The sequence below is a fragment of the Chelonia mydas genome, chromosome 10, assembly GCF_015237465.2.
Source record: "Chelonia mydas isolate rCheMyd1 chromosome 10, rCheMyd1.pri.v2, whole genome shotgun sequence".
Taxonomy (NCBI): Eukaryota; Metazoa; Chordata; order Testudines; family Cheloniidae; genus Chelonia; species Chelonia mydas.
This window is the reverse complement of record NC_051250.2, coordinates 50359273-50374554: the sequence shown is the minus strand read 5'-3', so window position 1 is coordinate 50374554 and position 15282 is coordinate 50359273. Positions and strand designations below refer to the sequence as shown.

Below are 15282 nucleotides of genomic sequence, written 5' to 3'. Positions count from 1 at the left end.
AAACTTGGGTGCTCTGGCGTGGGGGTGGGGGAGAGAGAGAGGGACAGCCCAAGTGCACTGTGGGTGCTCTGAGGGGAGGTGACTCTGGGGCACCACTGGTGCGGGGGGGGGAGGCAGTGCGCATCCTGGAACCACTGCTACTGCTGGGGGAAGGGGTGTTGACGTGGCTGGCAGGCTCCCTACCCAGCGCCCTGGAAGTGGCAACATGTTCCTCGGCTCCTAGGTGGAGGTGCGACCGGGGGCTCCACACACTGCCACCTTCCGGAGCGCCTGGGAACCACGGCCAATGGGAGTTGCGGGGGCAGTGCCTGCAGGCGGAGGCAGCGCACACAGTCGCCTGGCTGTGCCTCCGCCTAGGAGCCGAGGGACATGTCGTCGCTTCCGGAGAGCCCCCCTGAGGTAAGCACCACCCAGAGCCCTCACCCACTCCCACACCCCAACCCTCTGCCTTAGCCCTGAGCCCCCTCCTAAACCCAAACTCTTGCTGCTGCTGCAGGGGAAGGGCACAGTGGCCCAAGACTGCCCCAGCAGCAGTCAGGGCAGTTGGCCCAGGACCACCTGCTGCAGAAGTCCCAGAAAGTCACGGAATCCGTGACTTCCGTGACAGACTCGCAGTCATACTGAGGGTCCCCCAAACCCAATTTGGGACCCGCATGTTATTTCATGAAGACTGTGACACTTTTCCTGAAACGTTTTCAAATGGGAAAACGGTCTCTTGAGAGTAATTGAGCTGATTACCTGCAACTCCCATTAAGTTACAAGTGCTGAGCAACTCTGAGGATTAGGTCCTGAATGTTAAAAAGCTAATCTGAAGCATTGTGAAGTACTAATATGTTCTTCAATAATACAGTCATTTCATATTGTGGTGCTGATGCTTATTTCTTATTTAAGCTTATAAATACTGAATGGGAAAGACTGTACCATGAGATTTGGAAATTATGAACAAGAAGCAAATTGAGGAAAATTAAGCATATGACATGGGGGGGATGAAAGCTACACTTGATTCGAATTTCTTCCTCAGTAAGGTCCTCGTGCTCCTATGTGTAATTTTTTCTCTAATCAGCTAGGCTTTTATCCTGCATTAAAAATTTAGTAAGGGCCCAATCCAACTCTCATTGACTTCAACAAGGAATGGATCAGGCCACCAGTATTTTGAACATCAATTCATCTTTATTTTTATTTCTGCAGAACTTGGCTGAAAACAATTTTAGTTCTTAAAGTATTATTGTTCTGGTTACTTTTGAGTAAAGAGATCAATTAAATCCTGGATCCAGAATTCTTATTTATGGTTTGTGTTGTCGCAATGTCAAGGAGCCACAATCACGGACCAGGACCCCACTGTGCTAGGTGCTGTACAAACACAGAATAAAAACCTGCCAGTGCAGTGAAACATACACTAATGATCACCTCCAGCAACTAAATCTTCACTTAACCAGTTCCTTTCAAAATATCCCCAAGATTCCAGTATAAAAGTTTGCTTGATCTTTAAATAAGGACTACATACATTAGGCAATAGCTTTTTTGATGGTCAATCACATGGCTGCTTAAGACAAGCATCCCAACCCTGTGAAAGGTAAAAACAGATGACAAAGAGATTTGCTTTTATTTCTGGTACCTATACATCACCTCTGGCCTCTTGATTGTGCTTGACCGAATGCAGACTTCTAAGACCCTACCCTCACATAACCCCTCTCTTTCCCAAAGGGCCTCACATCGAAGAGGGGTCTGAGACCGTAGGAACCAAGAAAAGCTTATGCAGGGAAACTTGAGTAGAGGAGCTACATGTTGCTTGCACTAGCATGACTAGGTCTAATATATATATTTACTTAATTTTATTATTCATCTTTTACTACAAAGTATGTGCTGCAATACAAAGCGTGTCATGTAAAAACTGACACTAAATGAATAGAAATAATATTTAAAGAGAAACACTTCCCCCAATAATGAACAAATATATTTAAAGTAAAACCTTGTTCTGTAAGCTGAACAGACCTATGAAAAAGTCTTTCATCGTGAGATGGAACAAAGGATGCATACATAAAATACAAGGTCATAAGTTTAAGGTTCCAATCCTGTGAAGGCCTGAGCGCCTGCTACCAGGAGTTGAGGCAGTTCACTAGTGCAGATCAAACCTTCCACCCTCTACCGCTCCCTCCTGAAAAAAGTGTTACACTTTTTTTGTTTTCATCATATATAGAAATATTTCCTTCCTATGAAAGCCTCAGATTTTTGATAAAGCCAGATTTGTTGCATGAAATTTTCATTTAACTGAAAAGCCATTTTTTATTGGAATAGTGTTTTGACAAAAAAATTTCAACCAGCTCTAGAGCTCAGTTCCCTTCACAAGATCAGACCAGGTACCACAAACATTTTTCTTTCTCAAGGTATTTGCTTCTGGGGGTAGTTTGGGACCCTACTTTTGACCTGTGTTTTGAAAGCTGTTCTTTCCATTTCTTGGGAAAAGACAAAATTTATGGGTTATTTTTAAGTTCTGGATGTGTACCCGAAGATGCATTATGGGGTACTTCCACATCAAAAAGTGAACACACATATGAAGGAGAGCCTTTCATTTCCACAAACATATAAAGCAAAAAATTATCAGCTAAAGAAGCCTTTTAGATCATTCGACAGAGGAGATCTTTGCCTGTAACCATACTGTATCACTACTTTAAAAAAGAAAAACTGTTTAACAAAAGACATGCTAAAAAGGAGCAGACAGACGTGGAGCGTAGTTAATCCGCCTCCATGAGAGGCGGTAGCTGCGGGGACAGGAGACACTCTCCCATTGACATAGCACTGTCTACACTGGGCTTAGGGCGTACAGCTTTCTCTCTCAGGGGGGTGAATTTTTCACACCCGAGTGAGGCAGTTACACCAATGTAAGTTTATAGCGTAGACCTGGCCTAACAGAGCAGCACCTGACATTGGCAGCGCTTAACAGTAACAGTGACTGAGAGCAAGCCAAGGAGAAACGGTAACATCTCATTTACAATCGCAGTCGCAGACTGTGGGGAAGGGGAACCTGCTGGCTGGGGTCACACAGTCACATTTAGCCAGACTCCATTGGAAAGTCCCTTGTTTGCTACCTGGCATCCAGAGTGTCACAAGATCCCCTGTGTAAAACATGGGCATCAAGTGGTATTTTATAGAGTGAGGAAGCCTCTAGCAGACATCCGCTGTCATGGGTACCCAGGCTGGGGGAACACCCTCCGGGGCTTCGGATCAGGAGCAGCTACCAAAGAGGTGAGGTGACTGAGGAAAGGGGTCCCTGACTGAGCCCACTGGGGGGCGGCTACAGGGCTTTAAGAAGGCCCCTCGGGTGCTATAGAGCTGGATCCCTGGCCCAGCCCCCCAGGGGATTCCGGGCATGGGGGGCCCTGAAACAGAGGCGGGGGGACTGGGGTCTCTGTGGGGGATGTGCGTGGGGGAGGGACCCCTGCCCCAACCCCTCCGGAGTCGGAGGACGTTCCCTGGCTGGGGGGCCTAAGGCGCGGGTTGGGGGTCTCCTAGGGGGGCCCAGCAGGCAGCCTGGGGCGAGGCCCAGGCCCGTTAGCGGCGTGGGGGTACCTTGAGCACGGTGACGGTGCCGCCGGGACTGTGCACCTCAAAGGCGGCGGCCTCGTCCCCGGTAGCGGCGGCGGCCTCGGGCTGGTGGTAGCTGAAGCAGGCGGCGGCGATATCCAGGTGGCCAAGCGGCAGCGCCTCCTGCGGGCCTTTGAAGTAGTACAGGTAGCAGCGGCGGGGGTCGAAGACGAACCAGCGGCTGCGGAAATTCCGCAGCGGGCCCTTGCCCGACAGCTTCTGCAGGTAACCGCACAGCTTGGGGGCGCCCGGCCCGGCCTGCTCCGCCGGGCTCAGCGGCACCGCGGCGTCCCCGCCGCCGCCGCCGCCGCCCTCCCCACCCTCGGCGGACCCCGCCGCCGGCATCTCCCCTCGCCTCCCTGCCAGCACTGCCGCGGGCACACAGCCTCGCTCCGGCCGCTCCGCAGAGCAGCCCAGCCCAACCCGCCGCCTGACGGGACTTGTAGTCCCCGCGCCTCCCTCCGCTCTCTCGCTGATAGAGGATAGGGAGCTACTACGGGCGCTGCCCGGCCATCTCCTGCCCGGCCCCGCACAGGCCAGCCGGCCTCTCCCCTGGCCAGCCTGGCGCAGCAGCCGGGAATCTCCCCCGCTCAGGGCCTCGCTCCGCCCCCCTCAACCACAACTTGTGCACTCGTGGCTGCATGTTCGTGCACACACGTTCTGGGTGTGCAGACGGAGCTGGGCCCCTTCCATGGGGAAGTTAAGTTGGGCCCTACGCATGTCTTTTCGATCCTGAGTACGCAGCGAGCGGGAGCGTTGCTAAATCCTGCCTGCCAGATGTCCCAGGACATTTGACATGATCCAGCTCAAGTTTTGGTTGCTTTTACAGCAAGGAAAGTCTCCATAAGCAGGTTTCAGAGTGGTAGCCGTGTTAGTCTGTATCAGCAAAAAAACAAAACAAAAAAACTAAGGAGTACTTGTGGCACTTTAGAGACTAACAAATAAATAATAAAGGTGTCACAAGTACTCCTCATTTTTTTCTCCATAAGCAGGCACTACCCAAACCTTCTTGGGATACTTCCTGACTTATGTATTGCCAGTAATCAGACCTCTGAAATTGGGTTTACCCTTAATGCCTCCACTAGCCCCTTTGCAGGAAATCATTATGAAATGGGCTGTAATTTGTGGGAAAGATTACCTTCTTCCGTTTTTGGCTAGTATGCTCCATGTCTGCCCCTTTGAGGTATTCCTTCTTGGTGTATTGCTACCAGACTCACTATTATGACTACATTCAACTGTATTTTCCATATCATGGCCTAACCTACAAATAAGATTAGATTAGAATCTCTCTCAGTCTTGTGGCATTGTGTTACTCATCTGTGAAATCTCTATATTAATTTCAGTTACTTCTGGTGTAGTGCGTTAATTAAAAAACAATAATTGTGTTACAGAAGCTCAAGATGTGCACATGCCAAAATTGAGTCCATGGACAATCTTTTTGTAATGCTTGTATTTACTCACAGGTCATCTTTTGTTGCCCACCCATTGAGTCACACAAAATTCAGCCCCAATTCTGCCTTGATTTGCATCCTGTGCAACCTCCTTGACTTCAGAAATTTGCTGTGTATCTCTGAATCCGACATGCACAAAAGCCACTTGGCCTGTCTTCATCTCTATATCCCCAGATCAGTCTCAATTACTGTAGAATCATAGAATATCAGGGTTGGAAGGGACTTCAAGAGGTCATCTAGTCCAACACCCTGCTCAAAGCAGGACCAATCCCCAACTAAATCATCCCAGCCAGGGCTTTGTCAAGCCTGACCTTAAAAACCTCGAAGGAAGGAGATTCCACCATCTCCTTAGATGACCCATTCCAGTGCTTCACCACCCTCCTAGTGAAAAAGTTTTTCCTAATATCCAACCCAAACCTCCCCCACTGCAACTTGAGACCATTTTCTCTTGTTCTGTCATCTGCTACCACAGAGAACAGTCTGGATCCATCCTCTTTGGAACCCCCTTTCAGGTAGTTGAAAGCAGCTATCAAATCTCCCCTCATTCTTCTCTTCTGCAGATTAAATAATCCCAGTTCCCTCAGCCTCTCCTCATAAATGATGTGCTCCAGCCCCCTAATAATTTTTGTTGCCCTCCACTGGAATCTTTCCAATGTTTCCACATCCTTCTTGTAGTGGGGGGCCCCAGACTGGACACAGTACTCCAGATGAGGCCTCTCCAATGCCAAATAGAGGGGAATGATCACGTCCGACGATCTGCTGGCAATGCTCCTACTTATACAGCCCAAAATGCTGTTAGCATTCTTGGCAAAAAGGGCACACTATTGACTCACATCCAGCTTCTTGTCAACTGTAACCCCTAGGTCCTTTTCTGCAGAACTGCTGCCTAGCCACTCGGTCCCTAGTCTGTAGCAGTGCATGGGATTCTTCCGTCCTAAGTGCAGGACTCTGCACTTGTCCTTGTTGAACCTCATCAGATTTCTTTTGGCCCAATCCTCTAATTTGTCGAGGTACCTCTGTATCCTATCCCTACCCTCCAGCGTATCTACCACTCCTCCCAGTTTAGTGTCATCTGCAAACTTGCTGAGGGTGCAGCCCACGCCATCCTCCAGATCATTAATGAAGATATTGAACAAAACCGGCCCCAGGACTGACCCTTGGGGCACTCCGCTTGAAACTGGTTGCCAACTAGACATGGAGCCATTGATCACTACCCACTGAGCCTGATGATCTAGCCAGCTTTCTATCCACCTTATAGTCCATTCAACCAGCCCTTATTTCTATAACTTGCTGGCAAGAATACTGTGGGAGACCGTATCAAAAGCTTTGCTAAAGTCAAGGAATAACACGTCCACTGCTTTTCCCTCATCCACAGAGCCAGTTATTTCATCATAGAACGCAATTAGGTTAGTCAGGCATGACTTGACCTTAGTGAATCCGTGCTGACTGTTCCTGATCACTTTCCTCTCCTCTAAGTGCTTCAGAATTGATTCCTTGAGGTCCTGCTCCATGATTTTTCCAGGGACTGAGGTGAGGCTGACTGGCCTGTAGTTCCCCTGATCCTCCTCCTTCCCCTTTTTAAAGATGGGCACTGCATTAGCCTTTTTCCAGTCATCCGGGACCTCCCCCGATCACCAGGAGTTTTCAAAGATAATGGCCAATGGCTCTGCAATCACATCAGCCAACTCCTTTAGCACTCTCTGATGCAGTGCATCTGGCCCCATGGACTTGTGCTCGTCCAGCTTTTCTAAATAGTCCCGAACCACTTCTTTCTCCAGAGAGGGCTGGCTGCCTCCTCACCATGTTGTGCTGCCCAGTGCAGTAGTCTGGGAACTGACCTTGTTTGTGAAGACAGAGGCAAAAAAAGCATTGAGTACATTAGCTTTTTCCACATCCTCTGTCACTAGGTTGCCTCCCGCGTTCAGTAAAAGGCCCACACTTTCCCTGACCTCCTTCTTGTTGCTAACATACCTGTAGAAACCCTTCTTGTTACTCTTAACATCCCTTGCTCACTGCAACTCCCAATTGTGATTTGGCCTTCCCGCATGCCTGAGCAATATTTTTATACTCCTCCCTGGTCATTTGTCCAAGCTTCCACTTCTTGTAAGCTTCTTTTTTGTGTTTAAGATTAGCAAGGATTTCACTGTTAAGCCAAGTTGGTCGCCTGCCATATTTACTATTCTTTCTACACATTGTGATGGTTTGTTCCTGCAACCTCAAGAAGGATTCTTTAAAATACAGCCAGGTCTCCTGGACTCCTTTCCCCCTCATGTTATTCTCCCAGGAGATCCTGCCCATCAGTTCCCTAAAGGAGTTAAAGTCTGCTTTTCTGAAGTCCAGGGTCTGTATTCTGCTGCTCTCCTTTCTTCCTTTTGTCAGGATCCTGAACTCGACCATCTCATGGTCACTGCCTCCCAGATTTCCATCCACTTTTGCTTCCCCTACTAATTCTTCCCTGTTTGTGAGCAGCAGGTCAAGAAGAGCTCTGCCCCTAGTTGGTTCCTCCAGCACGTGCACCAGGAAATTGTCCCCTACACTTTCCAAAAACTTCCTGGATTGTCTGTGCATTGCGGAATTACTCTCCCAGCAGATATCGGGGTGATTGAAGTCCCCCAGGAGAACCAGGGCCTGTGAGCTAGTAACTTCTGTTAGTTGCCTGAAGAAAGCCTCGTCCACCTCATCCCCCAGGTCCGGTGGTCTATAGCAGACTCCACCACGACATCACCCTTGTTGCTCAAACTTCTAAACTTAATCGAGAGACTCTCAGGTTTTTCTGCAGTTTCATACTGGAGCTCTGAATAGTCATACTGCTCTCTTACATACAATACAACTCCCCCACCTTTTCTGCCCTGCCTGTTCTTCCTGAACAGTTTATATTCATCCATGACAGTACTCCAGTCTTGTGAGTTATCCCACAAAGTCTCTGTTATTCCAATCCCATCATAAATCCTTGACTGTGCCAGGACTTCCAGTTCTCCCTGCTTGTTTCCCAGGCTTCTTGCATTTGCGTATAGGCACTTAAGATAACTCGCTCTCAGTATGGGGCAGGAGTCCTACCGTATTGCGCTTTCCTGTTCATTCTTCCTCCTGGTATCGCACTTCCCCACTTACCTTAGGGCTTTGGTCTCCTTCCCCTGGTGAACCTAGTTTAAAGCCCTCCTCATTAGGTTAGACAGCCTGCTTGCGAAGATGCTCTTCCCTCTCTTTCTTAGAGATTCTCTTCGTTAGAATGTCTTGTCTGACATTCTAATTTTTGTCTCATAGTCTTGGCACTGTATGAAAAAAATTATGTCTGAATAGTTAGTGCTTCTGTCACTAGATCCCACTTTAAGGCACAGATGAGGGACTAGAGCTTCTCAATTCCAAATCCCCTTGGTATAGCCAACATCATTAGTCCTCCATTCTGAATGATGTGTAGAAAACCGTGGGGTTAAACAGAAGTAAAATGTTTAGTCTCAGTTCTTGGGTTTCCAGCCTTCACTGGGTCATGCTTCATTTCATATGTAGCTGAGGAGTTATTTTCTCAAATTTGATTTCTACAACTGAATTACCCATTTCCCTGTTAACAGAGCATTGCAACTTTCAGTATTGTTTATCAGCAGATGGTACATTATGAGGGGATATTTTAATCCTAGAGGACAGATAATACTTAACTGGCATTGATGCATATTCAAGCTATGTAGAGGTGGCTCAGCTAAAGGAGGCCACATCAATGCTGTGCTTATCTTGGCATATCTGTTAAAGCTTTACTTGGGCTTTGTTAATAGACATGGGGGAAAAGAAGGCTGATCTCACTTACAGGGCAAGTAAATGTCACTTCTATAATATAGGCTATTCAATAGTTCCCCTACCAAATAGTCCCATAATGTGTACAAATTCAAAACCCTGCAACTGTCAACAATTGCCAAATCATTCAAGGTCTGATCTTGCAAGGCACTGAGCATTCTCAACTTCCACTGACTTCAGTGAGAGTTGAAGGTGTTACTGGGCTAGCTGCATTGCTGTCCCTTCTCGGGAGTCTCTGAACGAACCTCCTCCCTCTACCCACACAGGTGTTAGGCCTTTACCCCTTATGGGATGGAATTCTGCAGTTCATCCACTTTCAGACCAGGACTTCATTTACAGTCCCTTGGGTACCCGCTGAGTGATTCAGCGGGTCCACCTGCGGGTGGAGCCTACTAGGGTTTCTCTGTTGGAGCCTGTGATGGCCAGGGCTGGCTCCAGGCACCAGCTTTCCAAGCAGGTGCTTGGGGTGGCGTTCAGAATGGGGCGACAGCCCGTGTCCCGCTGCGGCAATTTGGCGGCAGCTCTGCCGCTCTTCCCGCTGTGGTGGCTTTTGGGCGGCAGCTCTGCCGTTCTTCCGGGGGCAGTGGCAATTCAGCGACGACTGTTTGGGGCAGCAAAATTGGTAGAGCCGCCCCTGGTGATGGCATACCTTTGCAGTGAGACTGAAACAGCTTCTTCAAACACAAAGCATGATTTATATTTTGCCATAAAGGTACACAGCCACTTACAGAGATTTAAAATAACTAATCTTCACTTCAAACTTAGGTCAACATAGCTATGGTGTTCCGGGACTTTGAGTGCTGTAGCTATGCCAACCTGACCCCTAGTGTAGACACAATTAGGTCAACAGAAGAATGCTTCCGTCATCCTAGCTAGAATGGCTCAGGGAGGTAGAGTTCCTACAATGCTGTAGTCTGCGTCTACACAGTTTTGTAGTCTGTGACTATGGGGTTACAGCAGCAGCGCTGTAGTGTAGACGTGGTCAAACACCTACACGCATATTCCCTTACCTAAGCTTAACCTCTCTCTAGCTGCAACTCAGGCAGCTCTGGCCTACACTTCTTGCAGCCTTCTCCTTCTGTCTCTGTCAGACTGCCAGCCTTTTCACTGACACATTGTGACCAGCCTCTCTGACCACTTCCCCTTCCCTTTCTGTCACGGGCACCTTTTTAACTGGTCAGGGTCTCAGCTCTGGCAAAACAAATCCTGATAACTTTGCTGGCACCTAGAAATAGCATCTCCCAGTAATGGACCCGTTATTCTCCTTGCTGCTTTGAAGGTATGTACCTGCACCTGTCTTATCAGTCTCATTGTTTTAGCTTTCCTGAGTGGTTCTTTTACAGTCTCCTTTGATTTTTCAGTATGCATTTAGTCAGGCAGCCTACAAAATTAAAACCAAGTCACACATATTCATAATACAGACATTTTCCCAGTTTGTCACAGAAGGCACTCAGCATCTCGCAGGATCAGGCCGTTCCTGTAAAGTGTCATTTACCAGACAACACATGACACTTTCTTCTTCCCAGTTTCCAGGAGAGATGTTGGCACTATTTAGAAGTCTCACATTGCCCTGGCCTCATTCATTCAGATATGCTTAAATACCAAATAGATTTTCTCCAGTATTTTTCTTTAACGTATCACATGACCAGCAGTGGGCCCATTCCTATGAAGTGTTTAGCACCCTGATCTTGCACCAGCAGCTGCTACTGGCATCCACAGAAATTTGGGGGATCCAGCAACTCACAGAATCAGGCTCTATACTCTCAAGACTTTTGCTCTCAATACTTCTCTTTTTTCATACTTGCTGTACAGCTTCCTCACTTACAACACTCTAATCAGCCTGTACTGTTTTTACAGTTAGTTCATTGAAACAGAAAGTTCCTCTTCTTAGGAAGGTAAGTTCCTTATTTCATGCATGTTCTCTTTCTACAGATATAATCCAGATGTGAACTTATAAACGATAGCTGCATCTTTCAACATTATTATTGTGTTTGCAGTAAGTTTGTACTCACTTTACATGCTTTTTTTTTTACATCTTCAGCTCCTAGAATGCAGAGTCCATGTGGGTGACATTCAGTTTTTGGCAGATGTTTAGAAAATGAAAATAAATAGCAAATTAATCACAGAGGGTGAAATTCCCCTCGTCTGCAGATGGCCAGTATAAGGCCAGCAAAGATCTCCATATAGGGCGAAAGTGGGAGTTGATGGAGTGTAGGCATTATGCTGGTCCACCACAAAGGGGTAAATTTCACCCAAAAAGTGCAACATACACGATGAGTTTTCTATGGTTATATTGATGATCAGCTCATAAAGCTTGACAAAATATTTACTTTTTCTTGTTTTGGTAAGTTTGACCTTTCTTAAAATGAACCAGTAATTTTGTAGGCACATTATTGGTTCAAACATGTTCACTTACAAAACATGTCAAATGAGAGAGCCATTTTTACTCTGAATAATGAGAACCCTTCAACTACTTATTTCATAACATTTGGAGGGTTTTCCACCATGTTGTGGATATAGGTATTTGCAGTGCTTGAAGTAAGTTCTCATTTCAGTGCAACAGGAACAATAAGAAAATCAGTATCTAGGGCATGTTATTTAATACAAACGTATCAAGAATACAATCAGTGCAGAACCCTTGGCTCAGACTTTTGTGGTTACACAAGTGTAGGAAATTGGTAAATTCTGAGCAGCACATCATCAGTACTTTGCCTTTGGTTAAACACTTACTGCTTTTGGTTTGCAGAGCATTAGAGCCACACCTAACAAACACAAAGATTGGGCCTGAGCTGCAAAATTCAGATCCAGTTTTGGGGGTCACTCTGAAAAAATATCTTGCAGAGACTGAACCACAAATGCAGTCTGTCACTATCAAAGATAATCATTTTCTCTGTTGCAAGAACCTCTGCAGGGTTCTAATGTGAAGAACTTTGAATTAGTGCTATGTCATTTGTATTGTGGGATGGATGTGCCTACCCACTGCACTTCAGGTTCTTGAGAGGGAGGGCACAATGCTGTGGAAGACAGGAGGCCAAGGTGCCCTAAGCCACTTTTACAACAGGAGCCAAACAGGTAGAAAGTTGCTCTAACTTAAGCTTGCTAGATGTTTGCAGTGTTTGTAGCCGTGTTGATTCCAGGGTATCAGAGAGACAAGGTGGGAGAGGTAATATCTTTTATTGGGCCAGCTTCTGTTGGTGAAACAGACAAACTTTTAAGCTTACTCAGCTCTTCGTAAGCTTGTCTCTTTCCCAACCAGAAGTTGGTCCCAATAATATTACCTCAATCCACCTTGACCTGCTAGATGGTCTCCTAGAGACCATTCGGCTGGCAGGGGATCAGAGGAGCACATCATGCTCCATATACTCCCCCACCTTTAGGGCAGCTTGAAGGTCATTTGAAAGTCCCTCATGAATATCAAATGTATCCAGTTTGCAAAGCAAATCCCACCTTATGTATGAGCTAATCACCCAAAATATTAAATTGTACGTACTATAGTTTAACTGATTGGAAGTGGTCAGGAGAGTTGATCACTATTAACATACCATAAGGTGTTCCAATATTTTACTCTATAGCAGTGGTTCTCAGCCTGTGGTGGACTCTTGGGGGTTTGCAGACTATGTCTAAGGGAGCTGCAACAGGTTGTCATTACCATAGAACAGTGGTTTTCAGCCTGTGGTTTGCAGACCACTGGGGGTCTGCAGACTATGTCTAAGATTTCCAAAGGGGTCTGCACCTCCATTCGAAATTTGTTGCAGAAATTTGTCTGCAAATGAAAAAAAGGTTGAAAATCACTGCTCTATAGAAACACTAGATGGTGCTCCTTTGCTGTTTCACATTCTCTATTGCAAGTCTTGCTCAATTTTTCTCAAAATGGAAAAAATGTATCCTGAATAGGCCTGCAGATTAAAGCAGGAAAGATATATATGTACAGCTCTAAATCATCTGGCTTTTGTATTAAGAGCAATTAAGGCACAACACTATTTCAGTGGGAAAAATGTAATTTAGCTTTATTAGCTCAGCCTCAGAGATTAAAAAATGCCAAATATATTGTAACGGGAAAGTTGTAAAATGTATTTTTTTGTTGTGGTAGAAGAGCATCTCTTGACAAAGAAAACTGCTTTTTGCTTGTTGTATGACAATGAAGGGGAAGGAATCAAAGGAGAAAGGTCGCATAGGTTTCTAGTTATATGTTTATGATCTGAATCTGACATCACAGGCAGCAGAGGCAGTGAGGATTTTAGAGGACAAAAAGTAAACAGAAAACCGTTTTTTTAATTACCTAAACTGGGAGTGGGGGGTGACTAAGACAGGGAAATAATCTACTAATTAAATTGATGGATTCTTATGTTCCTTTGTAATGAGCAATTTTTTCCATTGTGTAATCTACTTTGATTTCAGATGTAGCATATAGGAGAAAGACCAAATGGAGAATGAGAAAGGAAGAGACATGGACACAAACCAACATTTCTGCATATATTTTTGTGCAATTTTTTATATTCTACATTGGTGGGAAACAGAAAAGATCCCAAAAGTTTCACTGACTGCCATCTATGAAGAACTGGTTTATAGATGAAGAAATAAGGGTTTTTTTTTAAAATTTGTACACTCCTTGATTAGACACAACAGTGTGAAATAAACAAAAATAATTTCTCTTTGTACTCCCTATGGTCTTGACCTTACAGTCAAATCCATGTAAGCAGATCCTTGCAGAGCCCCACTGACTACAACAGGTTTCTGCACAAGTGCAAGGAAGTGCCTGGATCTGATTGCAGGGTGGGGACCTATGTCTGCAAAATCCATGTCCTGCTAGATGCATAGATCTCTATAATTCTTCTTACATATTCATACCAATAAACGTTTTAAAAACTATCCAGACAGAAGGGGATGAAATGTAAGTAAGAGGGTTACCAATTTAGTAATGATGAATTTTCAAAGTATTAATCATGGCTTTGGTTAAGTGCTGAAAACTTGGAACACTTAACTGAACCTCTTTGGTCTAGAAATCAGCCTGGGAATCTCTCAAGAACTGCTTTTCTCAGGAGATGTTCAGAACATTCTTTTGGGGGGATAGATTAGAAGTGTCATATCTTCTTGTGAACAAGGAGGAAACCAAAATGGCTTCTGTTCAGAATAGTTTCTTGCAGTATGTATTTCCACTTCTGATACAGGTTAAAATTGAGATGTATAGAAATTAAAAAGGAAAAGTTTACTTTTTTTTTTCCCAAATGCCAGAGGTTTAGTTCAGTTCTTCTCAATTGTTAGCCAAAGTTTGCCTCAAAGCTCCCCTACAGTTTTCTCTGGGCAAAATTCTGCTGTCCTCTCCACACAGCAGATATCATCTTTGAAGAGAGGAGAAATTCTCTTATGGGTAAAGTACAGATCTGAGAGTCAGGTTATCTGGGTTCTGTATACGTCACTGGTTCACTGTGACCTTGCAAAGGTCATTGAGTATCTTTTTGTTTCCTTGTGTGAAGTGGGGATAATGCTTCCTCATGCTGAGGTCTTTAGAGAGACTTGTAAAATATTTATTACATCCTGCTGTACTGTACATAACTGAGTGTCCCATATATGTAGGGAAGGCTGGGAACTGCTTTGCAGATCTGAAAGCAGAATTTTACAAGTAGTCCATTGAAGTAATATGAATAATGCAAGCAGGACTAGGTGCCAAATCTAAAAGAGCAAGAGGCAGGGGCAAATTCTGTTGCCATAAAACCTGCAATGGTTGTACTGGAAATAGGGGGGGGACTGTAGTGGCAACACTGTACGCCATTTACACTGACTGAATAATCAAGTTTAAAAACCAAATTTAAGCATGTGTAACCCCTCTGCCCATCAGAGTTGGCAGCAACAAGGGCCAGGTTCAGTATCTAGGGGTTCCATTCCAATAACACAATGCAAAACCAGCTCGAGCCCCCACCCAGTGACCTAGGACAAATATATACCATCCCCACTGGGCTCCTCCAAGAGGCAATACTTCCCCTCTCGCAAGCACAGAGTCTGAGTGTAGCCAAAAGCCTTTTAATAACAGAGAGAAAGAATGTGGCATTATGTTGGGGAAACACCACCAACAGGATTCATAACACAACCCATGATCAAAAAACCCACCCCACGCAAATTGGGGCATGTCCTTTCCCTTTGGTTCTTGAGTCCAGCAACCCCAAATCACTCAAAGTTCCAAAAGTCCAACAACCCAAAAGTCTCTGTCCCTTGTCAGGGCAGCCCCAGAGTTCGAAAGTTTATCTGCAGAGTTTTACCTCCCAACCTGGGTGGAGATGGGGGGGTGGTGGTAAGGGGCACCTGTCTCGGTCCAAAGCTGATTGCCCCACCTCTCCATGGGGCTCCGCTCTGCCAGCCGCCCTCATGAGCTGCTCCAGGCATCCAACCAACTGCTCTGCTCCACCAGCCACTCTGCTCTGCCAGCCATCCCGCAAACTGCTCTGCTCTGCCAGTCGCTCTGCTCTGC

General features: G+C 45.9%; 1 protein-coding gene and 1 long non-coding RNA gene across 2 annotated transcripts in view; one reads left to right on the top strand and one right to left on the bottom strand.

Annotated features, from left to right (window-relative positions):
• The window catches only part of TBC1D2B (TBC1 domain family member 2B), a 64052-nt gene extending 59806 nt beyond the window's left edge, over positions 1 to 4246 (bottom strand). The window contains exon 1 of the mRNA XM_037910886.2: positions 3568 to 4246. Coding sequence (XP_037766814.1) covers positions 3568 to 3927 — 360 coding nt within the window. The 5' untranslated portion in view covers positions 3928 to 4246. The remainder of the gene's footprint in view (positions 1 to 3567) is intronic.
• LOC119567188 lies at positions 3701 to 13470 on the top strand. The gene is made up of 3 exons (XR_005227077.1): positions 3701 to 3807; positions 10752 to 10815; positions 13218 to 13470. It is a non-coding gene; the product is annotated as an uncharacterized LOC119567188 (long non-coding RNA).
• The last annotated feature ends 1812 nt before the right edge of the window (positions 13471 to 15282 follow it).